At 45.4% G+C, this 27,307-nt stretch overlaps 1 protein-coding gene across 3 annotated transcripts in view; it reads left to right on the top strand.

Annotated features, from left to right (window-relative positions):
* MEGF11 (multiple EGF like domains 11) overlaps positions 1-27,307 on the top strand; it is a 288,710-nt gene that overhangs the window by 256,146 nt on the left and 5,257 nt on the right. The window contains exons 22-25 of one of the 3 annotated variants that reach the window (XM_056345809.1): positions 4,356-4,474; positions 12,800-12,866; positions 19,674-19,730; positions 26,599-26,805. In XM_056345809.1, coding sequence (XP_056201784.1) covers positions 4,356-4,474; positions 12,800-12,866; positions 19,674-19,730; positions 26,599-26,805 — 450 coding nt within the window. The remainder of the gene's footprint in view (positions 1-4,355; positions 4,475-12,799; positions 12,867-19,673; positions 19,731-26,598; positions 26,806-27,307) is intronic. The other 2 variants (XM_056345810.1, XM_056345811.1) reach the window with 2 other exon arrangements.

Here is a 27,307-nt window from a genome sequence, read left to right as displayed (position 1 = left end):
ATGTTTCCTTTCTGTTCATCTCAGTAAGTGATGGGGATGCAGAGACCTGGACTTTTCGTTCTGCTTTCTTCTTGCTCTGTGCAGTCCTTGTAGCAATATAAATTTTATCACTCAGGAAGCTGCAGCGGAGTGGGGTCAGCCATCTCTTTCTGGAGGCCACAAGAAGAGTTTCCTTTGTGCCTCCCCCTTGAAAAACTCTGCTACGTGAGCTTTCAGAGGAAGACTACGATGTTAGAAATCACAGTGCTCCACCTTCATCTCATTATAAATTGTATGCAGGTATCAACATCATTTCAGGTTTTGGACTTTGTTTTAGAAGGGCATTTACAAATTCTAGACAAGGGCTTCTGAAAGCTCTCTGCCAAATTCTGACTGTCCTCCAGTACGTTCTTCTGCTGAAACTTTCTACCCATCAGTAACCTTCCCAGCTTTGGCCTTACCAATGCTGTTTCCAGTCTTTCACTTCCATAGAACAGAAAGACAGCAAAAGGTGCTGATGTGCATCTTCCCCAGCAGAGAATGGGGAGATGGATACTGAGACAAGATGACAGATGAGAAACAGAGACTCATAGCATGGCTGGATGGCAAGAACAACGCCTGTGCGTATGAGTGTATGTATGTGTGCATTTGTGCGTTGCAGAGGATGCTGAAGGACAGTAACAGTATTACATAGAGGTAACAGGGATTTCAACCTTGACCTGGAATTTTGAATGTGAATTAAGGGCAGAATATTATGCAGATATACTTGTCCAATTAATATAAACCCACATAAACCCATGGACTTCAGCAGGAATTCCACCTGAACAATGACTGCAATATCCAGCCCTATGCGGGTTGTAACATTTTGGCTAACCTGAATCACCACTGTTGTTATTTTGCTTGTTTACTCTAGTTAGGGTACTGTTGTTTCTGAATAGAGTCACATATGCAGATGTCTAGCTCCTGGAGGCAGTAATTTCTTCCAGCACATTAATTTATTTCTGGAGGATGTTTTTGGTCTTTACGCCTTCAGCTTTTCTGATGCTGATAATCCGTGCATGTGTGTGAGAGAGATTATAAGAAAGGGGAACCCCCTGGGCAGCCCGTAGACTCTTTTGCATTTGTGGATGAAGGATGTGGCAGCAAAGCACACACTCTGCCCAGCAGCCAGTGGGAAAGAAATCCATCCATGCTGGGAGAGCTTAACCACAGCACATGGATCTGAAAGCAGACTTTAAAATGGTGCTCCTCAGCACGAGAATGGTCCATTGCATCCAACAAGAGATTTTCAACTGCAGCTTGTTTAATTCAAGGAGATAGGAACAGAGGGGAAAACTATGTGGTAGTGCTAAAGAGCAGCAGAGATTTCTTTTCAGGACTGTCACAAAGACTTGGTTATTGGCTGAAGTGATGCTCAAGGTCTTATCAGGGTCTTAACAAACTTTCTGATATGGGTGAATCCTGTGCTGAGAGCCAAAACCTAAGCAAAGCTCGATACAAATAGAGCATCGTGGATCCTGCAGCCTAGATAAGACATTTACAGAAATGATCTGCAGATGATGTGTAGTAGGAGGTGGCAGAGTGAACCCTTCTGTTTGGAGTCTTCAGCCACCCCACTGACACTCTGTGTGGGTGGAGAAGAGCCACACAAAAAGAAGAAGAAAACAGTTCCATTTTGCAGCTTGACATATCTGGGTTTGTATTTACTGCAGAGTGCTTACTTACTCCCTTTTTTCATGGTTGGCCTTGTGCCCAGTTTCCACACTACACTGTCCTGCTGCCACTGCAGGATGGAGACCAATGTTCTTTGTGTCATTTCACAGCCCTGGCTCGGGGCAGAAGCTCAGTCCTTCAAGTTATAGAGCAGTCTGGCCTTCATCCAGACCTCATGGGTCTTCCACTGGAGTACAGCCTCAGGCTTAAGGGGCTCACGGCAGGACTCAGTCGTCATGGATCCCTTCACAGGACTCATCTCCCTGTGTTAACATTAACATAACCTTTGGATTTTTTTTTGTTTTGTTTTAATTTAAATAATTCCCTTTCTTTTAGATAGTTAAGTCTTTGCTTACTGTTCAGAGCAGGATAAAACTCATCTGTGGGAAGAGAGGGAGTTTTGTGGGCTGTTTTTTGGTGGTGGTTGGTTTTTTTTTTCTTTTAACTGGGATAGCATTAGGTTTGAATTTGATGTATTTCCAGCCAGCAGTTATAAGAGCTTCATGAATAAATGTGTAGAAAATGGACTATGCTATCAAGGTAAATCAGCCTGGGTGGGTACTTAAGTATCGACCAAATGGAACTGTGTGGAAGGAGTAATTCTGAGTATATGGTCCTGCATGCAATGAAGGAAGAAAAGGTTTTTGGCGATGCAGACTTGTGTATGAGCTCAGGTTCATTAATTCAGCACTGTGCTAAGTAGAGGGCAGTCTGTTAGACTTTTCCTTCAGCTCATTTCGGGTGCACAAAACAAGCTACGACCAGATAAGCTGGGTGTGAACTTGTAATGTGTCAGCAGGCTCACAGAAACCTTTGGTACGTGCTCTCTTATCTTGCAGCAAAGGCAGGGGACTGTGCCTCTTTCCCTTCGAGCTGGTCCTTCTTGCCCACAGCTGAGCGAGAGCATGACAGATAAGGGAAGGGGGAAGGCAGAGCTGGGAGCTGGTGTGACTCAGCCATCAACACTCACCTACAAAGCAGAAAGGCATGGCTTCAAGTGTCTATATTTAACCGGGACTGCAGGTTGTGTGAAGGGTAGATGAGCTGTGCTCCCCTGGTGAGCTGCCAGTCCCTCATTAGCAGGTTCAAGGCATAGTATATGCGAGCAGCTGTGTTTGTGATGGGCATACACTGATCGCAATGTTTGGGTTCCAGCCCCAGTTCTCATTTGCAGACCCCAAGAGACATCTGTTTCTTGTTAATTCTACTGCAAATATCACAGAGTTACAGTTAGGGGAGATGGCAAAGTCCTGGCAGCCTGGCTGCTGAGCTGGGCAATGGTTAGCTGAAAGAAGGTAAATGCAAAGACTTTACTTCTGGAACCGCATCCTGATCTGAGATACTTCGTTAGCAACAGCCTCAGAAAATAGCTAGAACTAAAAAGCTCTGCACTTACTGCAAAATAGAGCTGACTTCAGAAATTGCTCTGTATGTTTCAGCAGAAAATAAATGCTCGGTCAGATACGCATGTGCCTGTGCAGTTTCCTCTGTCAGCTGTGTGCCACAGCACTTATGTAATAGACACCCTGCAGATAAACCCACTTATTTGAAACAGGATATTTTGCAGTAAATTAAGCTAAAACTAGATCTCCACAAGATGTCAGCAAAGCAAAATGCATGTTCACAGGAATACAAAGGGCAAGAAGAGATGGTTGATGGTGACTTGGTACCCCCCTCCCACAGACCGTGCCAGCCAGGTCCACCTCCTTCCTCACCCATCTGCTGCCAATCTTCATTAAAGAGCTCTGATGATGGGGACAGGCAGCCACCCCAGCACTTCATTACCCTTTCTGTGTGAGGGTGTTTCCTATAATTAACCTTTCTGCCTTTCTAATTTAAGCCCATGGTTTATTAAAGCCCATTCATTTACTTCTTACAGGGCTTGGCTTTTTAAATGGTGTTGCTTCAGTTTACGTTTTTCATCCTTTCTTCTGATGGCACTTTAAAATATTTATCATTTTATTATTAAGCTGGAAACAGATAGGGATTGATGTTTTCATTAGAACTGCCAGTATAAATATGATGCCTTTCCTGGTAAATCGTTTTGTTTGGTAAATGTGCTCATAAGTTAAAGTGAGGAAAGAGATTAAAATGTCTCCAAGCGTAACAATGTAATTGCCCAAGTTTGCCTTTCAGTGCTGCAGCTTTCTTTCTTTCTCCAAGCCTTTGCACAAAAAGCTATGTAAAATGTTTTGGACTCTTTGGTATGGTTAAAGCACCTTGATTTCTAACATTAACTACCTTTTTTTGTAACAAAAAAGTTTTAATTAATTGTTTCATAACTACAGGGCTTATTCTCATCAGTAGCTCTTACTTGTGTATAAACTAAGGAAGAAATGGTGTTGCCGCTCATGTATTTCCTGAGTTTTGAATTTCCTCCCTCACCTGAAAAGCAGCTGGCCTGTCAGGAATTCCTTTTTTAAGATCTTCAAAAAGATAACACTGTATTAATTAAATATTGTGCACTTGTATCGTATGTTTAATGCTAATAGTCAAGAGCTTCACACCATGATAATGCAGGATAGATTTCATCTGCAGATGTTTTGTAACACCCAGTATATTTAACAAAGTTTTCTGAACTAGGTAATCTCTACCATGTTTTCAGTTTCTTAAGAATCATTATGGCTTCCAAAGTATTTTGTGATGACTTGTTTTCTTCCCAGATATATCCCAAGGTAGCGGCAGTGTACATTGTTTTTCCAATCCAAGCTACCACACTCTCTCATGTGGTGTGACTTCACGCTTCTTTACCAGTAATCTGGATGGAAACAGCTCCAGTAAGGTAGATATTATCCCACCCCACTTTAGCAATGTTCTTATCAGTTCAAGGAAATCAACCAAAGCAATGCCTGTTGGATCCTGTTGTCTGCCAGCATTATTTAAAAATCCAGTGCAGCAATTCCTGACACCATAGCTCTTAACAGACACTAAAAGGTCTCTGCTTTCCCCTGCCTGTATCTTCGTAATCTCTGTGCATGGTAACTGGAGTTTCAGCGCATGCCTGTCTGGGTCAATAAGGCGTGGTGTCTTAGCAACTATAAGGTATGTTTGCTTCTCAGAAAAGATAAATAAGTGGATTATTGTAATTATCTGTTAATATAACAAAAGTAATCAATGAAGCATTAAGTCAGTAATCTAACTTTGCTATATCATTGTTTCCCAGATCAGTAGACACACAAATCTGCTGCTGACACAGAGAAGCAGATAGATGCAAGAAGGTACTTGGGGTCCTTCTGAGCACTGTTCTTGTCCAGGGATGTTCTGAGAGCTCTGCTGTTACTCATGGCTTTCCAGCAGAGCTGTCCAGACTGTATTGCTTGAACATCCAGGAGTAGCTTACTTATCGCATGTTGCTATTGATCCCCTAGGACCCTTCATAGACAACACTGTTACTCAATTCACCACTTTAGGAATAGATTTAGATGTGCTAAACGGTAAGACAGCTCTTGCTTTAGAGCCTTGATAAGCCAAGGTGGGGCAAAGGGTAGGGAGCAGAGGAAAAAGGAAATGCAATTGATTTAATCAAGGTTGTCAGCTTTAAAAATGATGGCACTTGCAGGCTGTGTCACCTTAACCCAAATGTAGCTCTTCTAACTGGAAAGCCATGGGAACAAAATTTAATGCAAAAAAGGCACTACTGTACAAGATGTATGCAAAAATATTTTTACATGTGCTCCTGTAAAGCCATTTCTTACTTATTAAAAGAAAATCTCATTAAAATGTAATAAAAAGGCTGGCTCCAGAGATTTCTCAGAGGAAAGTTTAGACAGATGTGTAAATATGTTTTCCAATGTAGATGGTCCCCTTGCATCCTGCATTTTTGCTCCCCAAATTGAAAGTGCAAATGCTTATAATGTCAAGTTTAGGATGAACACCATGAGTGTGGGCCTGGACCACCAATCCCATTGCCGTACTTTAAATGAATTCAGAAGAGGTCAAAGCAAGCACCTCTCCTGGTTTCCCAGCCCGCAGTGCCATCTTGTCACGGAGCTACTTCAAATACTAAGCTGCCCAAAAACCGGTTTAAAGCCCGAGTGATGCATTTGGACTAGTCGTGAAAGCGGCTCGCCTGCTGTAGAACTCACTGTCAGTAGGTCAGCAGGTTGTTCTGACATTCAAATAGTAAAAAAAACAATGGATCTGGTATTTTCAGGGCACTTATCAAAATATATGGCCTGATATTTCCTTTAAATCTCCCACCATCTTACTTATTCATGAGAATGCTTTGCAGTGCTGAATAGCTGGGGATAGCCAAAAATACGCTTCTTCCGTCTATGCAGTTCTCCAGCCAAGTAAGACAAAAGAGCATATAAAGCCCCTAATGGCTGCCTTAACGAGTTTCATTTCCAAAATCAGTTTGTCTGGTGCCATTCCCACTTTCTGCAGGGAAATGTGCACAAGTTGTACTTGGAGGATTCATTTCTTTATGGTGCCAGCTGGGGTCACAAAGGAGCCAGCACAGATGCAAAATGAAAAAAAGTGGCAGAGGAATCTCTGAACTGCTGAGCCAGAGCCCTCGATGTATTATCCTCCCTGTGCTCAGAGGAGATCATGCCTTGAGGCAATGGACTGGAGCCATTCCTCTAGCACTTCTTTCGGAGAGACAGCTTGGGCAAAGGTACAAAGAGAGGGAGGGCAACAAGGAGATGCAGCCCTGCTCCAGTTTGAGAAGGCTTTCTTTCTCCTGTGCTCCCCCTGCCCCTCTTGTCCTTTTCTTTTTTTCTGTGTCTTACTTTGCCTTTTCTCTCCTCTTCCCTTGGTGTTTGCTCCACTTTATTATCTTTTCTGGGTTTCCTCATATCCATTTTCCTATTCTCTTTTCTCACCCAACTATACACATATTATTTCTTTTTCCCTTCCTGCTGCCTCTGCTTCCCTCTCCCAGCCCTGTACCAAGGGTCAGTCTGGTTGTGGGGCACCGAGCACAGCTGTCCTGTGCTGTTGTCTGCATTTACTGACCTTGCTGCTGTTATCGGTGCACACAGTGGGTACCTCACTAGGGAATCAAGGTGGGGACAGATGGCTGATAGCAGAAGCTAAAAGGTCCAGCACTGCACTGAGGACCGCAGTTTGTGAGACGGATATGCCTTCACAGGGAGGGAGCAGTGCTGAGCTTTCCTGTATCTTTTCTAGGACCAGAGGGAAGGTATCTCACCTCCTCATCTCCCCTCTGCCAGACAGATATTTTGGCACTGCTCAGGACCCTATGCACGTCCTGAAGGTAAAAACTCTGAAGCTGCTGAGAGACAAGTAGGAGTGGAGGCATTAAAACCCTCTGGTGTGTACAAGACTGGTCAGCGGTGCCAGTGGAGTGCTCAGACAGGAATACGTGCAGGCAAAAGCAAGTGGGAGGGTAAGGGGGAGCGTATGAGAAAAGGCTAAAAAAAGGCTTGACTTCTTTTATCTAGCAAAATGAATGCTGAGAGGGAGTATGATTGCCATCTATAAATACAACGAGGTAAACACTAGGAGGGAGAAGAGCTATTTAAGTTAGATGACAGAGCTGGCACAAGAACAAATGGGGATGAAGTGGCCATGAATGCATTGAAGCTGGAAATTAGATTTCTAACATCAGATCAGTGAGATTTTGGAATAGCTTCCCAGTAAGACTAATGGGACAAAGAAATCTGATTACTGTTAAAATGGAGCTTGATCAGCTAAGTGATTATGTGCCTGGGTGTTTGCAGTAAAAGGTGGCTGGACTCAGGGACTCAGTGATCAAAGCCCTTCCAGTCCTTTGTCCCTGAAGTCGTCTCCAGCTGCCAGCAGGAGTTTGTAGGGCTGAGCTTTGTCTCTGTGCAAGGTCCAGGAGAATGGCACTGCATCTCTAGGGTTAAGGAGAAGGCAGAGGCTCCTCCATCTCAGTGCAAGTTAGTAACTACCAGCACCTTACGACAAATAAATGTCTTCCCATGTGAGTGAGCTTGCAAAGTCAGCTTGGGTTAAATAGTTAAATATTACTATTTAATGGTAAAATATTAAGTCAATAATATTTTACTATCCACTTAAGTGACACCAAAAAGTGACCTTTGCTTATTAGCTCCTACAAGTAGGTTTGGCCTTTATTTTTATGACCTGTGCCACAGCGAATAATAATGATGATGTGAGTTACCAAGGAGTATCACACATGAACTCAAGTGAAATTGTGCCACGGAATTACTGCACGAAAAATTTCCAAAGCAGATAAACAGAGATACACACTTACCTCCATACCCACGTCTTCACATCAGAACTCTCATTGCTTGAGTGAGAGACCAGACTTTCAGATGCTGAGGACTCAGAGGGAGTTCAGTGGGACCATTCACAGAACCACTTCTCTATGCTTCGATGCCAGCTCTGGATTTGAGGTTTTGAATTGGGCGTGAAGGTAGGAATATAGCTCACTTATTTTGCAAGGCTGCGAAACTTTGTGAATACTCAGTATAAAGCACGAGGCTGCACAGGTGTGTCACAAGCAAATGGAGGATTCTCACCTTGCACTTTTGCAAAGCTTTTAATTCCACCCTCACTCCCTACCAAACGAGAACAGCATCGCAGCTAGAGTCTAGGTGTTGCTGGTTTCTACAGTCATCATAAAAATCAATTGCTATTAGATGTTCTGAATTTTTAAAGCTAGCAGATTCATATCCATTAAAGGAAGATCTAAATTCTACCAAAGACATCACATTAAATTAGAAACTGCAAAACAGAGGTCACTGAAAATGGTCTGACTGGATGTCACCCAGCTAATAAAAAGGAACTCAACCACAGAAAGCATCATTAAAGTACCTTTGACTAAAACTTGCCCAAGGAAAAGGAAGACTGCAAATAATACAGAATGGCTGCAGAGTGTTCAGAATAGCCATCTAAAACAGAAACACAGGCTTGGACTGTGGAAATCTGAAGTCAGTAGTCAGGAAAGTGAATGCAAAACTCCTATTGATTGCTGTCCTGGAAGATAAAGGTATGATGGAGTTCCTGCCAGCACTCCTTTGCCTAATCACCATGGTCTCTTTGAAAACCTGAGCACTGACAAATGGCATTGCTGGTGATCAGCTTGCCCCTGTGATCTATCTAGCTATTTCAGACGGGCAGATAATGGCTTTGCTTTACTCATGCTAGTATCTCGTTGATCTTAAAGGAAAAGTTGCCAGATATGAGGTAGTTCTAACCAAATTGCTAAAATTACAAGCTAGGATTTTTAGTGGATAAATTTACAATGAAGTATTTTTTCCTCCAGAAAAGCAATTTTGCTTCACACTAAAAATTGAAGTATCTTCTATCTTAAAAAAAAAAAAAAGTTAACAAATTATAGTGTGTTAAGAAATGATAGTAGCACAAAGAGACAGCTATAATCACATTTCTTCGTAATTACTGCATTCTAAAAAACTTAGAAATGTCCCCAAATCATTTCATTAAAAAAAAATCAATTCTAGCCTATAGCTCTTCATGCCAAATTTTAGGTTTGTGAGCTGATTTATAAATCCTGCAAAAACACAGCTTTTAATAGAAACCCCAAGACTTCAATAAATGTGATCTAAGTGGTGCAGCTGGAATGAAAATCAGCATTCATGTTATTCTGCAAATTTTGGAATGAAGAAAAAAGCCATGGGCTTCACTGATGAAAACTGACAGTGCCGTTAGTCGGGCTGCACTGATTTACACCAGCCGAGCGCAGGGCCAGGAACGTCAGCTTCTCTGTGACCACATTACAAACCCATCTGCTTTTCATTGCCTTGCTGTTGCTCGTCTGCTCTGACTGCCCCATCCTTCCATACTGTGCATCTGCTGCCAGTGTTTGTGTCCTCAGTTCTGGGGAAGTACAAGGAACTGCTGAATGACAAAGAAATGACTCTTGTGTTGTCAACTGGGAGATGCCAGATGCACAGTCCGTGCCAGGAGCAAGGATATGCTGTCGCAGCCACTGCTCTTGGGCAATGATTGCTCTAGAAATATTGCAGGCAACCAGCTTTATCAACTTTCTCTCTGCGCTGGGCATGTCCTTGAGGAGAGTGGCTGGTGGCAAAGGTGCCTAATGAGCTGATGACACGTTACCTTAGTGGGAATATATAGAGACAGAAAATGAGAAGGAACAGGATGAGGCACTAGGTACAGCTCTCACTGCGCTGCTGGTGCTGTCTGATGTGAGATTCATGGACTGTGGGGCCGCGAGGGACCCTTGTGATCACCTGGCTTTGCTTCCCACACAGTACAGGGCACAGAACCACGCCGAATTAATGCCTCTTTCAAGAGCAGTGCTGGTGGCTCAGCAGCAGGGTCCCTTTCAACCAGAGCCTGGCTCTCAGATGGATTTGCAATGGGCTCCTTTCAGCGTGCTGGCATTAACCTGCCTTTGTCTGCCTGTGTGCCTGTGTCTATACTTTTATATACATGTATATTTATATATATGTGTACACACACATCTGTGTGTGTGTGTGGTCAATGTATTTGCACTACTGTGTGTCCTGAATCTTCCAGGCTGGAGTTCAGCCCGTTTGGAGCACAATTACATGCTTTGCAAATGATGAAACCTATTTGTAGAAAAGCTTCAGCCAAATAACTCTAAAAACACTCTGCAGTTGCTTGTAGAGAGACCCAGCACCTCGTGTGTGTGTGTGCGTGCACAGCCTTTTCTCTCTGTGCTGTCTCCTGTGCCTCTGTGCAGTGCTCACACTGTGGTTTCTCCTAGGTCTGTTTAAGCCAGGGCAGATTACATTTGGTGTACAAACACATCAGACCACTTTCTGCATCCTGAATCGGTGGAATTCTATCAACAGGATTCCGTCAATGAGGGCAAGGTTTTGCCTGTGGTTGTTACAAATCTTCACCCAAATGAAACCCAGTTTCTGTGATCAGATAAAAGCTTCTAAATGCACAGTTTGTAATATATAGTGTAGTTGTCCTAAATGTGGTGCTCCTGGTAGAGAAAGGTATTTGCAGATGCTTTCCCTAGAGATAAGGACGAGGCAGCAGGGGTTTGCAGCTTCTTCCTCAGTGACCCAGCTTTGGGGAAGCTCACAGAATGTTTTCCTGGCTGCGAGGATCCTGCTGGTTCCCATTGCCTTATTTATAGAGGAACTTTTGCCAGAGGAGCTTTTCTGGCCCTAAGCCCTCCCCATTGTGGTCACTACCTAAACCAAGGGGCAGAGGAACTGCACGGCTGCCCAGCCCCATGCCCTCCTCCTCTCTCTTGGTCCAGCATCTCTCCTTCCTGCTGAATTTCTTCACCTCCTGTGACAGTTATTCCTTGCAGGAATGTCGTGTTGTGCTCTTTGCAGCGGATTCAACTGGCTACATCACTTTGCTTGGTCACTGCCCTGCCCCTGAGATCCTGGCTGTGTTACACAGCAAGGTCCCCGACTGCTACATGGGAGAGCCCTTTTACCCCTCCCCATCTGGCTGTTTCCTTTAAGGCAATCTCTCCAAAATAGGGTGTGGGCTACCGTGTCTCTTTACCCAGCACCCTGTGCAGGGCAGCTCACCCTTCACCGGGCTTCTGGGCTGGTAGCACAACATAAAGATATTTGTGACCATGCACTCAGGGGGCACTACCTGCCCTGAGAGCACAAGGCCATGCCCCCCTTCCCTCAGGTGGCACGTGCACTGTCAGGTGTTTCCAGGAGTGGCGGGGGACTCTTCCTGGGTGTCCGGGGACAGCGGGTGCTCTGCAGGCACAGGGACAGTGCGGGGCTGCTGCACCCTGGAGTGGGGTGGCTGTGGCACTGAGGGCTGTTGAACAGGACTGTGAAGGTGTGGTTGTAGGTGCTGGGTACCAGCTGGGATTTTATATCCCAACAATACATACATGGGGGTTTTTTGTTCCAGGTCTTAAAACCCATTACAAAAGCTAAGCAAAAATTAATAAGTGATCAGGAAAAATGTTGTGGTAGTTTTGAATACTTTGTTTCAGTTTTTACCTCCTTTATTGTTAAGCATTTTCTTGTAAATACAATAAAATGGCAGAGCTGAACCCTCTGAAACAGAGGCAGGAGGAGGCTTTCCAGTTTGGAAGCAGACACAGGAGAGCAACAAAGGCTTCATAACTCTAATTTTTCAGAAACAGGGTTGGGATTTGCTCTTCAACTGACACTTCCCCAGGACCAGCTGTACTTTCAGCAGGTGTGGCTTTCAAGGGAAAAATGTCAAGGTGGAAAACTCAGCAGCTTTAGCAACTACAGTGATTCACCTGATCACCATATGCTTTGTAGAGCCACTTGTGCTGTGGTGCCCCAGTCTGGCAGAGCCATGCACCCCCAAAACAGCAGCCCCTCTCCTTTCATTGACCCCACCAGAAGAGATGCTCCAGCAAGCTCACTCCAGGTCCCCAAAATCCCCGTCCATCAGGCTGACACTGTGCTTGCCTCTTGGTGTTGTGCTTAAGCGCTACCTAGCTCAAGTGGGACTTCTACAAACAGCTGAAAACCCAAGAGCATCTTGACACGTGTGCCTTACAACAGCAGCCTCCTCCAGATGGTACCACCGTGGTGGCCCAGCTGTGCCCCGCCGCCCCTCCAGCCACACTGGCACAGGAGCCAGCTGTGCCCTGGGCACACGGAGGGTCCCAGCTGCCACCCTGCAAGAGGTGTTTTTCCAACAGTAGCATCTGGATGGCAGCTCTGGACTCCTCTCTGCTTTTGCTGGCAGATCTGCACGGGGCTTTATGTTTCATTATTACCAGTGTTATTTTCCTTGAATTGAGAGAAATCTTGTAGCCATTACATCTCTTTTAACTAAATACACAGATGTATTAGCAAACCCCCTTTGTTCCAAGCAGCTCCCCTCTGCATGCTTACGTAGGTGGTTTTAATCCATCCATCTTCATTAGTTATTTTGAAACTGCCAGCATGTTACTTCACGTACACAGGCATTCGTCGTGATTACTGGTTACTGAAGGAAATCCTGTATTTTCCAGCATGCTTGTGTTCATTGCTTGGTGAAGTGACTTTCCTTTGTGATTTTCCCTAATGCTAGTGAACAACTCTCAAATTCATACAGATAAAGAACTGAAATGGTGAGGCCAAGGTAATAGTCATCTCCCATTTTTATTCGTGACATCATTGGGCTGTAGTCTTGGGTGGGAACTGTCTGTTTATTTCAGCATTAACCCATTATCATACTTTTTGAACAGCTCAGTAACAAAATCCTTGACAGAGAAACTGCAGACTGGAGACCCTACAGCTATCTGAATGAACTAGGTCAGTAATTTTTAAACAATTTAATCACTTTAGTAGACTTTAGAGCAATTCCAAATCCAAGTCAGCCTTTCATAAAGGCATTAATAATAAGGAATAATATCGGTGTTGTCTTTATTTCACAATCAGAATTGCCAGTAGTGAAAGATGGAGAATTGAAAATTGTTTCCTTTACCACAAATCATTGATTGGGAAAGCAGAGTCAATATTCATTCTAGTCTCCCTTCCTAGGTTGCTCAGTTGAATGACTGTCATCTACTCTATAAATGCTTTTTTAAGGTCTAACTTAAAACATTAAAAATTCAAATTTGGAATTTTTTTTTCTTTCATGCTTAATAAAACTTAGCACTAGATACTAGCATCTTGATAAAATTGTGGAGCCTCTGCAGGAGCTGGAGCATGTGATACACCCTGTTATCTCCCAGTTAATCATACAGTGGCCACTTTTCAGGCAATTTTGAATGACCAGCCAGTGCAGACAAGCCAAGAGTGCAGTTTAATTGCCCTTTCTGAGTTTATTCCCCCTGGCCTCAGTTTTAACAGGGTTTTTAGCAGCTGTTATCTCAAAGCCTATCCAGATTTAGTGCTTTGGATGCTATTTGTTTTCCTATCTGCGCACTTGGAGTTTAGCTTGTCAGTGGCAGAAAGCATTTGCCCTTTCCTTTACTGGGATTACTCATATCTTACTGAAAATTTGCAGTATAGGGGAAAGTGCAGTATTAAGTGGTATTATGGGATTTTTAAGGTCAACTATCTCGCAGCTCACGTGGCAAAGGAATTAACATAGGGGACCATCAGGCATCACATCTTGTCACTGCTCTTTTGGTCACACACCATGCCTTGCTCCAAAGACCAAGTCTTCCCTGCATCAGGAAAATCACAAACCTGTCAAGCTTCAATGCAAAACCTTTTCCATCATTATCAACCATCTATGTTTTCTTCTGTATAATAAGCTGCAGAACTGCTGTTGTGCTTATCTGTACGTGACGTGGAGAGTTGGGGGTGGTGAGGATTTCCAAATGCTCCTCAAATCAAGTTAATTTTCCTTTTACCATTTTACGGCTTTGTGCACTAGCTTTGTTTGGGTTTATCTTGCAGTGTCCTGAACTCCCTGTGTGCCACATTTGTCCTGTATTCATGCATTTTATTTTGCTAGCAGAAGCGATGCTAAATGCCTTTGCAATAAGAATGATGTAGAAGTGATAAATACTTTAGCTAAGTGGTCTCCAGCAAAACAGTCACAATTTTTTCCATGGCATTTTGCATCCCAGATACTTTTTTTACTTTTTTTCCCTTTGTTTCTTTCAAAATCTTTTTCACACTAATTGATAAAATGAGATTTTTTTCCTTCCTTTTCAGTACTAAATGTAATGCTTGCTTATGCTAACTTGGCCATTTTTACATGAAACTATTTTTTTTTTTTCATTTCATGGTATTACTCTTCTGCAATAAAAGCTGCAGATTCTACTTACATGTGCAAATTTCAGAAGAAAGTGGAAAACCTCAATTTTTAATTGTAAACATAAAATACAAGTGAAGCCTAATATGGTCACATGGGGGATCTTGACCTCTAAACTGCATCACACTTGGAAGTATCACAGAGTTGAAGAGCTGTACCACCTTCTCATCCCACTACTACAGAGATGCTCCAGCTGATGATGGAATGACAGCCAAGCATTGTGCATAGCTGGATTCCATTAAAAATAGTTAAAACAACAGTGGACAACTCCTCTGTTGTGACCCCATGAAATACTATAGAAAGCAGATGTGCGAGTTAGCTAGAGGCAGGGAAGAGAACTTAAAGGGAAATTGAAGAGACATTTGGAACAGATAGAAAACCCTCAACTCTTCTGGTCACCTCCCTGGTTCTTCAGCCAGCGATGACTCCGGCTGAGGCAGTAATCCCAAAAGACAGGATCTTTGGACCAACCAGATGCGAAAGAGTATCAGGCTCACAAAAATGTCCGTAGCCTTGTTAGAAATTGCAAGTGTCAAAAATATGAATTATAGTTGAAGGGAAAGGAAATCGTAAGAATATCCATGTGAAAATTAACTCAGACACTGATCTTCTAAAACCTGCAATCATAAGGAGTTTTCTTAAGTCTCTTTTTTTTTACCCTGACCTGTGAAATGTATTTCTGCTCAAATACAGTGCTCAAAGTTGGACACTGTCCAGACCTGCCCCAGGCTGACACCTTTTGTATTTTGAACTGCAGCATGCCATCATTTTCCAGAGTTATGACTGTACTCAGACTGGATGTAAGGATTCAGGGGCTCTCCTGATGGGGAAAACCTTGCTTCTCAATACCACGCTGGATCCAGGCTTAGATTCCCCTTTGATCTCACAGCTCAGGGAGAGCCGGAGAAGCGGCTACTCCCAAGGAGAAGATGCTGACTTGCCCAGAGCAGCGGCTGGCAGCTCAGGAGAAGCCAGGGGACTTTCTAGCAGAAGCAGAGCGCTACTGCTCAGCTGATTGGTGCCATCATGCCCTTTTCTGTGTGCTTGGCACCACAGCTCCTCACTTCCAAGCAATGTATCTCTGTATCTGTGTCTAAAAGAGGATCAACAGAATGCTTTCAGGAAATACCATGTACTTTCTGTTTGCTTGTGTATCTCATAAAAGCAATCCCATATGAGTGCTTTAATTAACTGCTCTTTGCTTGCCTCATTCTTGCAGGCTGCACTTTTGCAGCTTTGGAAAACACCTTTTGATTGCTCACAGTTTGCATCATTGGCCTTTGCTCAGCCAGAGGTCATTCCTCAGACATTTTATGTGGAAAGGAAAAGAATGAAAGATGTTCTCTGAGGGAGCAGAGGAAGGGCGGTTCATACCGAGGGGGCTTATGGCCAAAGGAACAGCCATTTCAGGGTCCACCATGGTCCTTATTCCAGATGCATGTCCTACACACTGCCACAGCAGCACAGATCAAGGAGATAGATCAAACATGGCAATGAAGTGTGAGAGTGAATCCACCTGACCCAGCACCAGCTTCCTGGGAGGAGTGCGGGTCAGATGGCCAGAGGCCGTTTGCTATACATGATGCTAAGAAAAACTATTTAGTCTTAACTGAGGACCCAACGTATCTCCTATCTAAGTCAATGTGTATGTTCCCTCTGATAACAACGGGGCTTTCTGAGCCTAACAGGAAGAAATTGTGTAGAAAAACATGAATCTTATGTATGTGTATGCATACCTATGCATATATACTATAAATATATATAAAATTATACATAGGTATTCCACTGTACATACATATACAGTGGATCTTGCCAGACTGCAGGTATTTTGCCTGTTTTGCAGGACTTCAGTTGCCAGGTTTCTGTTCTTCCCAACGGGGAAATGCAAGGAGCAGAACAAAGCCTGTACTTTCACTGCTGGCACATTTGCTTGTGAGCTTCAAATATCAAGCCTTGTCAGCGAGATAATCGTCTCTGTTAAATGGATGATTAGCGATGAGGCACAAGTAATTCTCATGGATGTGTGCTTGAGAGATCAGAGTCTGGGGAATCTGTGGTGCCGGGAAGAGGCAGCTTTGTCACACTGGTTGTGTGTTCACAATGTTCACCTGTTCAATGCAGCCTAGTCCTACCAGTTTTGAGGAATGGCTTATGTTTGCATTTTCTATTTGCTGTCTCTTGTTGCAGAACCAGAATTGTTTGCCCTGTGACTAATCTCTCCTGCACTAGTCCAGTCTGCATTAAGCAATTGCAGCATCCAGCTTCCAGCTCCTATTCCAAGCAAGTCAAATGTCCTAAACCACCTGCTGAGTTCAGAAAAGGTTGTTATGCACATTAGCTTGAGTGCTGGGCACATCGAACTGCAGACAGAAGTGGCTGTATCTGTAATGGTTTTTAACAGCAGCCTTCAATGCAAAGACTAAAGTGTGATTTGCAGCACATCTTGAGTGACTCAAAGCTGCATTTATTCCAGAGGACCAAAGCCACAAATTTGAATCAGAGCTGACTCTGCATTTTTCTCAAAGCCAAGGGGTGTGGAAAAATATTTCCAGCTGTGACTCTGATTTCACCCCAGCAGACAATTTAGCTTCAGACTTAAGCCTAGACTTTCCTGAAATGCCAGCTTCCTGGCCTGTTGAGGGCTTTTCCACATTAACTGCTTTTGCAGTTTGAAAAATAATGTATTCATTTCACCTCCTGAGGAATGCAGTGAATACACAAAAATGGGTCATAAAGCCCACAGAATTACAGCAGACATAAAAGAAGACTACAGGCAGAATTACAGGAAATAGGTTGGGAAGGGCTTTGGGGGGTCCTGTAGCCCTCCCAAGGCAGCACCAATCCTACCTGTATCTTTCCTAGCAGGTGAATCCCACCTTTTCTTAGCCATCCTCCTGTAAGGATTCTCATTTTTCTGTAGCTACACTGGAATAAGTGAAAACAGAGCTCAAGCATGGAAATGTGCTATTTTGCAGCTCAGTGTGGGCTAGGACTATCTGTTACCCAACTCAGAACCAGAAATCAGGCTCACTCAGATGAACCCTGTATTAATACAGCAGCCTGCCCTCCGGGGTGGTCTCACAGCAAGGTTGGGCTTACTGAGAGCAGAAACAGTGATCTCTGCTGCTGCAGAAGCCCTTCCAGACGTGCCTGTTATTTCCAACAGGACTGGCAGGAGCTAACATGGAGCTGAGCTAACAAAATACGCTCAGAAGGTGGAGTTCTTCCCCTCCAAGCTGCCAAAAGCGCTGGTTGATATTGCTGCATCCTCACAGCAGCCCCAAGGCTCCAGTCTTCATTCAGGTCTTCGCAGTCACAGTGGGAACATTTCTGAAAAGATCTGGTGAGGATGCTCAGAACAGATGCAACATTCTTGTACAAGCATGGACTGTGCAATGAGCACAGCTGACCATTCCCTGGGTAACCTCTGTTTCAATAAGTCATTTATTCTTCATGGTCCTTCACTCCTATGCTTTTTGCTGCTTGCTTTGTCTCTAACTCCAGCATGGCTAGTCAATATTTTAAAGTTACTAGGGAGGACTAGATCATGGTCTTGAGCAAAGCTGTTCATCCCAGTCTTCTGTAGCCAGTGTTGCTGTTGCACTCTGTGAGCAATGCCGTGCCCAGTGCACATCCCCATGGGTCAGCCTGGGTCTCCTTCACTTCCCTGCTGCTGCTCTCTCTCCACGGGTACGGCCCCCTTCACCCTGTAACCCCAGCTGTGTGCTCACCAGCTTCTTATACGCCCACCTTGCTCTGTGTGAGCTGTTTCTTGCCCGAGGCACCCTGCATGTTTACCTGTGAAGCTGGCCCAAATACTGCCTGGGCATGCCTGCCCCTGGGGCCTTGCTCAGCCCTGGCAGGAGGACCCATGATCACCAGGGATGGCCTTTGGGAACACTGCTGCTGGGAAAGAGAGCACCAGCCCTGTGGATGTGGGCCAAGGGATGAATTAGCTCCATCCTCTTCACTCAGGACTCTGCCCTAGCAAAATACACGAGAGGAGAAAAGCACACAGCTAATACCGTTATGTGAAAGAGCTTCCCCACTGTGCCCAGGCTACCCAGTCAAGTTTGCCCTCTGCACCTTCTTTCAGGGGGTGAGTCTGGGAATTGGCTCAGGACAAATGGTGGAAAACAAAGCAGAAGGTGCTCAAATGCCTTGGGGTGGGGTGGGTGGGTGAGTGTCACTCTTGGCCAGAAGGGGAAGAGCCCTATCGCAGAGAGCCAGTGGTGTACCACCAGCCCTGTGCTCAGAGACAAACTCTCTATCAAAGCAAAGGGATTTCTCTCTGATGAGCCAGTAACACATTTACTGTCTAATTTAGCGATTTTCCTCATTTAGCAAAACCCAAAGCTGTCATGAAAAGGGACGGCATTGTCAGTGGTGGAGACAGCTATTTCTGTAGAGGCCAGAAGACATGCAAGGACAAATAGCTGGGAGACCTCTGGGACATGCTGTTTGCAGGGCTTTTTTACCAGCGTAGCTTAGTTACTTGATTGGGAATCCCATAAGCCACAAAGACATTCTATCTCAGTAACCAAATTTGTGTTGATTTTGCTAGCTGATAAGAAATATCAGACTCTATAGTTAAAAAGATTTGAAGCCTTACATTAGATTTTCCTTTTGGTTGATATCTGGGATAATTTGCAGCAGTGAAAATGGAAAAGGTTCCCACCCATTCCCTTCTACCTCTGCTTCTGTAAGGAACAGTAAGTTCTTCTGGAGCTGCGTAAGGCAGAAGTCTTTTCTATCACTTCTCTGCTCTCGGTGCATTTTCAGACCACTGTAGTAGTCGCTTAGGGACTACTGTCACATCAGTTCTTGAACTTCGCAAATTTATAAGCCAAGTCATATTAGGTAATTTAGAAAGATTGCACACACTTTAGATTCTAAGACTGTGAGTTAAACAACATACTATCCATGAATGAAACAAAACCTAAAACTAGTCACAGAGTAACGTAAGGTAACCTGCAGACTCAAATTTGAAGGGATATGTTTTAGGCTTCTTTTACTAATCTGACCCAGTGTTTCAGTAGTGAAGGTATTGGCAGATGATTTTTTTTTTCTGTTCTCCTGATGGATAGCTGTTCTTGGTAATGAACAGTACCCTGCTTCAGGAAAGTCCTCCCTTCCAGGGAAGCTCTTAAGCATATGCATAATTTTAGGTGTGCACAGAATCCCTGCTGAAGCTGAGTGCATGCTCACAGCTGAGGATGTGCTTAAGAGCCTCCCTAAATGAGGGCCTTGATGTACAATTTAGAGGAAAAAATATATGCTGCTCAGTAGTCAAAGCAATCCAATTTACATAAATATTTATTTGTTTTCCATTATATATCATTTTTATGCAGGTGCTTGTGGGATGGATAGACGTCAGAACACATACATAATGGAAAAAAGCTTCAAAGGTATGGTATCCAGTGCCTGCAGTCACCCTGGCAAAGAGTTTGAGGAGGGTGTCGTAGAAGAGGTGAGATAGGAGACCTGAGCACCCGGGAGAGTGGCCATGCAGACAGAAAGGGACAGAGCAATAACCTACAAAACACACTTGCGTGGCTCAGCTGGCAGCACTTTTGACTCTGAGCCAGATGTCTGGGGCCCATGAATTATGGATGCAAGTCTTTACGAGGCCATAGGCTCCTGCCTCAGCAAAGCAGCGTTAAGACAGAAAGGGAGGGCTTTGCTGCAGTGACAGGTACAGGTGGAGCTGTCTGGCCAGGGGAAGCTCTTTTAGGACATATTAGCCATCCCACAAGGGCTTTCTGGTGGCAGTTGCTGATGACAGACTGGTGCATTTGCCTGCTAAGTTGTGGCTCAGTAAGGCTCTTAGCCATCCTGAGCTTAAAGAAAGCCACTAGAAAACAAGCTGACCCTGCTATGTGGCCCTTGCTGAAAGAGATTTATAGCAGAGCTTGAGAAAAGACCTCACTCAGTACATTAAGCAGTCACGCTGGCACGAAGCAATTAATGGGCATTGACTCCAGGGCACTTCTAAAAAGGGCTCATAGACGAGTCATGAGCTCAAGGCCCAATGATTTTAGATTTCAGTTGTCCTCCAGGTTTACATTCAAAATATTCCAGTTATGTATGGACTACAAGACTGCGTGGCACAGTGGTCCCCACAAGCTTCTGATTGACTGGGCTGGGGGTTGGCACACTGAACTTGTGGTCCAGAAGATGGAGCAAGGAGTCTGTCTCATCCAGAATAGGCAGGTTTCAGCTGAGGTCCTGGAACTGAACTCAAGGCTGTTGCGTCTGTACACACCAGCTGGAATGTCCCTCCATCAGGCAAGGAGGTAAATACTGCACAGCCTCTTTCCGCAATGGCCTTCAGCTGGTATCGGCCGAGCAACGGGGAAAATTGCACGTTCACACAGAGTTAGTTTCAAGACACCCACTGGTCCGCTGTGGCCGAGGTGTTACAGAGCAGACCTTTATCTGAACTAACAAGGAACACTAAAAGCGAGTCCATATAAAAAGCAATGACCAGCTTACAGCCAGGCCTAGAGAGCACTTAATCACTTTGTAGCTGCTGTTTACAAAATAAAGTGATATAATATTTCCTAAAACATCACCTTACCACACAGAATCACCAAAAAACCCCAGTAATCCATGACCAACTGTTTCTTTATAAAGCTAAATTTAAACTATTAAAAAGATTATGTATGTAGATTTGACTCAATCCACTGGTTTCAATTACTTTAGTGATTCTCTTTCAGAAAAAAAAATCTTATAGCATAGCTAGTTGTTCTTTTTACATGGAACTATTAATTTCAAGATTAGTTTAAACTAAATTACTGTGTTTATAGTTTAAAAGCTGCTTTAAACACATGCAGTAGAAATTCCCATCCATAGAGTCACACAGAGAGTGGGGTACCAGTGTGAACAAGAGAAAAAGAATTACAGTAACAGTGAACTGTGAAGTCTATTTTCTGCTGCTACATATTTTGTTTATTATTTAGGATCTAAGCCATTTTCTTTACATGTTTACCTCCTTATAAATTGAAAAATCAGGCTTAGAAGCCATGTCAGAGAAGTTGCCGTGGTTTTTTTGTGGCTGCTCAGCAGCTGCAAACAGGCACAGCTGGTGCTGACAAGGGCAGGGTGCTGGGGATGCAGGAACACACCTGACTTCCCAAGGATTTTCAGTAGCCAACCTGCAGGTAGTTAGCAGCTGATGAGATTTTTCAGTGTCTGCCTTTGGATGGCTAAAGGTTTCCGACAGCACAGTCTGAAGGTCAGTTTCTGGGTGTAGGCAGCGCCAGGGCTCTGGCAGCGGCGTGGGCACTCTCAGTCCCAGATGAGCCTCCTACCAGGAGGAGCTGGGTGACATGCCCGGTGCTCAGTCTGCAGCTCTCCTTGCCCTGCCAGGCGTTGCCTTGGCCCTGAACAGCCAAGTTCATCTAAGACGGAGAGAAAGCCTCTGCTGAGCTGGGTCATTCACATAAAAGAAACTCCCAGTCCCAGACAGTTAAGATTCTGTCAGCAAAAGACTTGGCAGGTGGGTGCTTTGTTTTCATATACTTCTACGTGCTTTAAAGATAATGTCTTTTCCTATCAGGACTTGCTAGGTCTGACTGGAGACAGCTTGACCTGCAGCTGAAAATTGTGTTTGGCACTCCTGACCCCAGCCCAGAGCATTGCATGGGATGCACTGCCAGGAGGGGGCACGGGGGTCCTGTGGCTTGAGGGCACCTCAAGTTCAGGCTGTGGTGGAACTGGCTCACCACTCGCTTCCCCTAGTTCTCCTCGGGGAAGATGAGAGCCCCCAGCTCTGCAGCCCCTGCTCTGCGCTGGCCTGGCTGGAGGCTGTCCCCAAGCAGGGCAGCTAGGAGAGGGATGTCCCTTTTGCAACCTGCCACTAGCAATGCGGTGGCTGTGCTGCTAGAGGAGGCCCAGGGGGTTAGGCACGGTGGTTTCTGTTTGCCCGGGCCACCCACAGGCAATCCCAGCTCATGCTGCAGTGTCCGACAGCTCCTTGTGCTGACAAAGCAGCAGGAACCCTTCGGGGCAGCGAGGGGCTGGATGCCATGGTGCCAGCTCTGAGCCCTGTGGCACCTGGGGACAGGGGTTGACCAGTCGCAAGGTTTTCAGAGCAGTTTCTTTCCTGTGCATGGTGTTCAGTGACACCTCTTCCAGGCTCTTCCTTGCAACTGAGTTCTTCTGTCTTTTTTTAGTTGTTTTGTTGTTGGTGGGTTTTTTTTTCAAATGAATGCTGATGCACTGGTGGAATAATGTGACTTCAGGCACTAACATTTTAAGGAAAAAAAAAAACCTCTACGCTTTGCATGATAGCCAGCAAAATCCCAGCACTTAGAAACACTAATGCTCAGGGACTCGGGACTTGGTTTAGTGCGGTTCATTTGTTTGTTGTACAGGAATGCGTCCCCACAACTGTGTCACGATGACAAGCAGCAATAAGCTATCGCTATGTTACTGTCCTAGCAGCAGCGAAGGTTGGCCAGGTTAATGAAAGCAGCCAGAAAGGCATGCTACACTGAACGGCATCCATAAATGTGGTTAAATAGTTGGAGAGCATGTTTTACCTGTGTGCATCATATTTTCTTAGCACTTCAAATGTGGCAGTAGGTACTGAGGCTTGTCATTAGTATGCCAGAGGATATTCAGGGCAAAAGAGAGGAACCCGGTCTGTGGGAGGGACAAGTACATTTCCAGCCCCTGGTAACAAAAATAAAACCTCCCTCAAAGGTCTGGTGTTTGGTATCCAAGCAACACAGAAGACAGGGACTTCAAAATTAGAGCATGTTCCCCATATTTCCTTAGCGTGTCCAGCTGATCAATGCTTACAGCGAGTACCAGTGCTGCCGGTGGCAGTGGCGTGGGTCGGGCTGAGCTTTGCACCTCCGTGAGAGCTCAACCTCGGTCATGGGAGGGTGATGAGGCAGCATTGCCGGAGCTCACATGTGGCCTGCAGGGTAAATGGGCTGAGAATTTCTAAATATGTTTGTTCTTGGTTAAATTAATTCATAAAATGAACTTTGACAATTGATGCCAGACTTCTTAATTAGCCCCAAACTACCTTAATAACAAAGTAACCCAGATGCTTCTGCATCCTTTAGAGTTAAGTTCTCCATGATCTTGTGCTTAATGTGTCTTGTTGGCTAATGACTCCCTGGTGTATAGCACATTACCAGACATACGCCGGTGCTCCGTGAATTATACTGTATCCAGAGCAAAGGGTCTAATCCCTAGCTAGACACAGGGTTCCCATTTACGTCAGCAGGAATTGGCTCTTGGACGTGCTGTTTCTCAATATCTTCTGAGAAAAGGCAATTCCCAGGAGAGGCCAAATGAGTCTGGGCGGCCCAAGTGGTATTTCACTGGTCTTCTCTGACATGGTCCTGGGAAGGGAAGGGCTGGTGCTGCAGCTACAGCTGCCTGAGAGGTAGTGTCAGCCCTAGCAGCAGTGCAGGTGAATTTTAGCTTGGGAAGACAGAAGTAGCTGAGCTGGACTTAATAAAATACATGATGTGCTGGGGGTTTGCCTATGCCAGCTCTGATGTGCCCGCTTCCAGAAACAGGCCAGCACTGACATGCACAGCTATTTACCTGCCTGCTACAGCACCACAGGAGCAGGACTTCTCATCTTCCCCCTTGTTCACTGTAGTAGCCAGCAGTCCTTTAGAATCTACATTTTATGAATCTAAACCCAGCTCTGTGTTGATTTGTTCCCTCCCAGGTGTGGTGCCAACAGGGAGCGTTGTGTAGTGGACTCGTGGGGCACCGGCAGCCTCCTGCTCGCACACAGAGCTCACTTCGCCCTCTCGTCCTCGCACAGTCCAAAAGCCACACAGACCTATTCACGCTGCCTGCTTTCGTGAGCTCCTGCTTTTGTGAGCTCCTGCCTTTTGCCCTCATGAGCTCAGCAGCATGGCTTGAGACAGTTTATGACCTCTTTCTGTCCTCTTGCCCCAAATTTTAGAGCTGGCTTATTAAGGCTACCTGCGCTCTCCTAACGAGCACTACATACTTGCAGTAGCTACCAGAAGCTCTAACTTGCTGGCAGGTAGAGCTGAGCCTTTCTTTGGCTAAGAATGAAATAAAAGCCTTGGGGCTGAGTCTCTCCTCCTCATCCAGGCCGTGTCCCTGAAGCAGTGAGTGCTCCTGCACTGGCATTTGCTCAGGCAGCGCCAGGAGCTTTCAGCTTCTTGCCAACATGAGACAGTTCACACATGCACAACCTTCCCAGTGACTGAAGAACAGGGCTCAGTCCGTATAGCACAGGTATTTTAGCCTGAAGATTTAAATTCTATTATAGCGTTTGTTAGTCTTTGTCTATTGTCTCCTTACCTTTAAACACTAATGGATCCTAGACTGCGTGGCACCTTAATTTAAATCATATCCATAGCAAAACCTAGTAACACTGAGCTCATTCATGTGCAGAAGTCCTTCAGTCTTGCAGGGTTGCTCCATTGCTCGTTAGGACAGAACGGGACAGCTTGTCACTGACTTGCCTGTACTGGGATGGGGTCGGTAAAGCTGGAGGGCCAAACCCTGCTGCCAGCAGCTGGGGAGTATCTGTGTTGCTTTGGTTCCTGTCTCCTGTGATGTACCAAAACAGATTTGTTTTGCTTTGAAGCAAAGGCATTGTTAATCTCACCTAGGCTGAAGTCAGATGAGGAGTATCTTAATTTTATTATTACTAAATAAACATTGCACTGGTGGCAGGGCTCTGCCAGCCGTCATGTCTCTGACAGGCCCAGCATGGTCCAGCTGGTTTGCTTTGCGGTAGAGCTTCCTACCAAGCTGGTTTCGCTAACCCTGAGAGCCGAGGACTCTCAAGGTACGCTCGTATCACTGACATCGGGAGCAGAGAAATGCAATAGCTTGCTGCAGGCCACAGGGCACGACCTGACACCTTGCTCTGGACGCGTGCTCAGTGCTATCCCCCAGCTGAGCCAAGACGAGGGGCACCAGGCCTGGGGCTGATGGACACACACAGAGACACAGACACAGAGCTGACAGAGGGATGATCGCGCCACAGAGTGAAGCAAACTTGACAAGTGAGTTAGCAGGACGGGGCGGCTAGGCACAGAGATGAGGTTTGTAAAGGAGAAGCGATATCTTGTTGTCTGTCTATTTCTTAACCTGAATTTCTCTTTTTGTCTCCCATACTAGATAGCGGGGGCAGCTGGGATTGCAGCTATTTTGCAAGTCCCGCTATTTCACCGGGAGTATTTCATATATACCAGGATCTGCCTTTGTACTGTAACCCAGCACAAGAAAATGCCTCATCTTTCATTGCATCGCTCTAATTCTAAATTAATGGCACTGCCCAGCAGGATGCACACAGCAGCAATGGCACGTTCTTGAATGTCGATGTTAAGACCTATTTATTCTCTATTGTTTTTTATTATTATTATTTTTAAAGCAAGACTGGCGCTGTACCTTGCAGCAGGCTGGCAAACCCCAGCCAGGGTCACAGACATGGGAGACTCGTGGTTACAACTCTCATGCCAACCTTGTTCTCCCCGTGTAGCGCCTGCTCCATCACCGTCTCCTGTTTTCTCCAGCCTAGGGGAGAGGAGCAGCAAAGGGGGGGGAAAAAAAAAGTAAAGCAAAAGCGAGGCTCAAATGGAGGCTTGTCCCCCCTGTGGAAACCCAAGCATTCCCCACTAGCAGGAGCAGCCTCCTCCCAGTCTTAATGGCAGAGGGAATACGAAGAAGTCGGTTTCTCCTAGTGCTGGATAGCCCCAGAAACTGGAGCTCTCAGGCGACATATGCACATGCGCTGCACTGATGCAGTTCTAAGCCTGCTGGAAATGTTTTGCATTCAAACATACGGTGTTTGGTGTTGACGAAAGCCCCCGGGTCACTAACCCTGTAGCTGGCCCAGCAGGCCAAGTACCAGCAGAAGGTCCTGCTTGCAGAGCCGACTCATCGCGGCTGCATGAATGGGTCAGCGGGGCAGGCGGAGCGGGATTAAAACATAGCTCCTTAGGAATTAGGGGGAGGGAGGAAAAGGATTGCCACCTCAGATTAAATACTGCAGTAAATGACAACTAGAAGCTTTTACAGGAAAGCCTTCGGTATTGAGCAGGTTTTTATCTCTGTCCTGCCCGTGATTTGTGGATGCAATGGTCTGGATGCACCCAGAGCACAAGCGTCGGGTGACTGTGCTGGATGCTTCAAGGATCTTTCTTACCCCCTGCCCCTTGTCATCCCCACCCCCACTCCCTTCCTGCAGAGGTTCAGCTGTAATTAGCCTAAGAGAGCTAACAACTCTAACACTCCTACACCACTCCTGTTTTGCAGATTATATGAAAGAATCTGTGTGCAGCTCCAGCACTTGTTCTCTGAACAGCAGTGAAAACCCATATGCCACCATTAAAGACCCCCCCATTTTAACATGCAAACACTCCGAGAGCAGCTACGTGGAAATGAAATCACCTGGTCACAGGGAGTCCCCATATTCAGAAATGCCAACTTCATCAACAGCCAATAAAAACATCTACGAAGTTGGTAAGTGGGGCGAGCGGCAGGAGGTCTGTTCCTACAGTTGGTGTTTTTGTTGCAGATGCCGATTATTCTTTTTCGTTTCCTGACACAAGTAGCATGGACTTGGCACGGTGCGGGGAGGTGCTGGCTCGGGGAGAAGGCCCGTGCATTAGTGTGTTGGTCTGGGAAGCTGAGCCCTCGGTGGGAGCTTGTGCTGTGGTGGTGGATGTGAGCGTGGTACAGCACCGAATTGCTCCTCCGGCCCTGGCAGCAGAGGGCTGCAGTCCCCTCCTCGTGCTCTCCTTTTAAACTGCTGCAAAGTCCCAATGCAGGATTCTGAAAGTGCAGAAGTGTTGGTCTTTTGAAGACATTATCTGCAGGGCTGAAGGAACTACCTGCCCTTGGATCTGTTCGGTGTTTTCCTCCCTGGTCAGCCCCACGCATTGCCTTGTGCGCTGCCAGTAAAGCTGTGAGGGGAAGAGATGGTTTGGGAAGCTGATGTTCTGTGCTTGTGACAAAATGAACG

Source organism: Falco biarmicus, chromosome 7 (genome assembly GCF_023638135.1).
Source record: "Falco biarmicus isolate bFalBia1 chromosome 7, bFalBia1.pri, whole genome shotgun sequence".
Lineage (NCBI taxonomy): Eukaryota > Metazoa > Chordata > Aves > Falconiformes > Falconidae > Falco > Falco biarmicus.
This window is presented reverse-complemented; position numbering and strand designations above follow the sequence as displayed.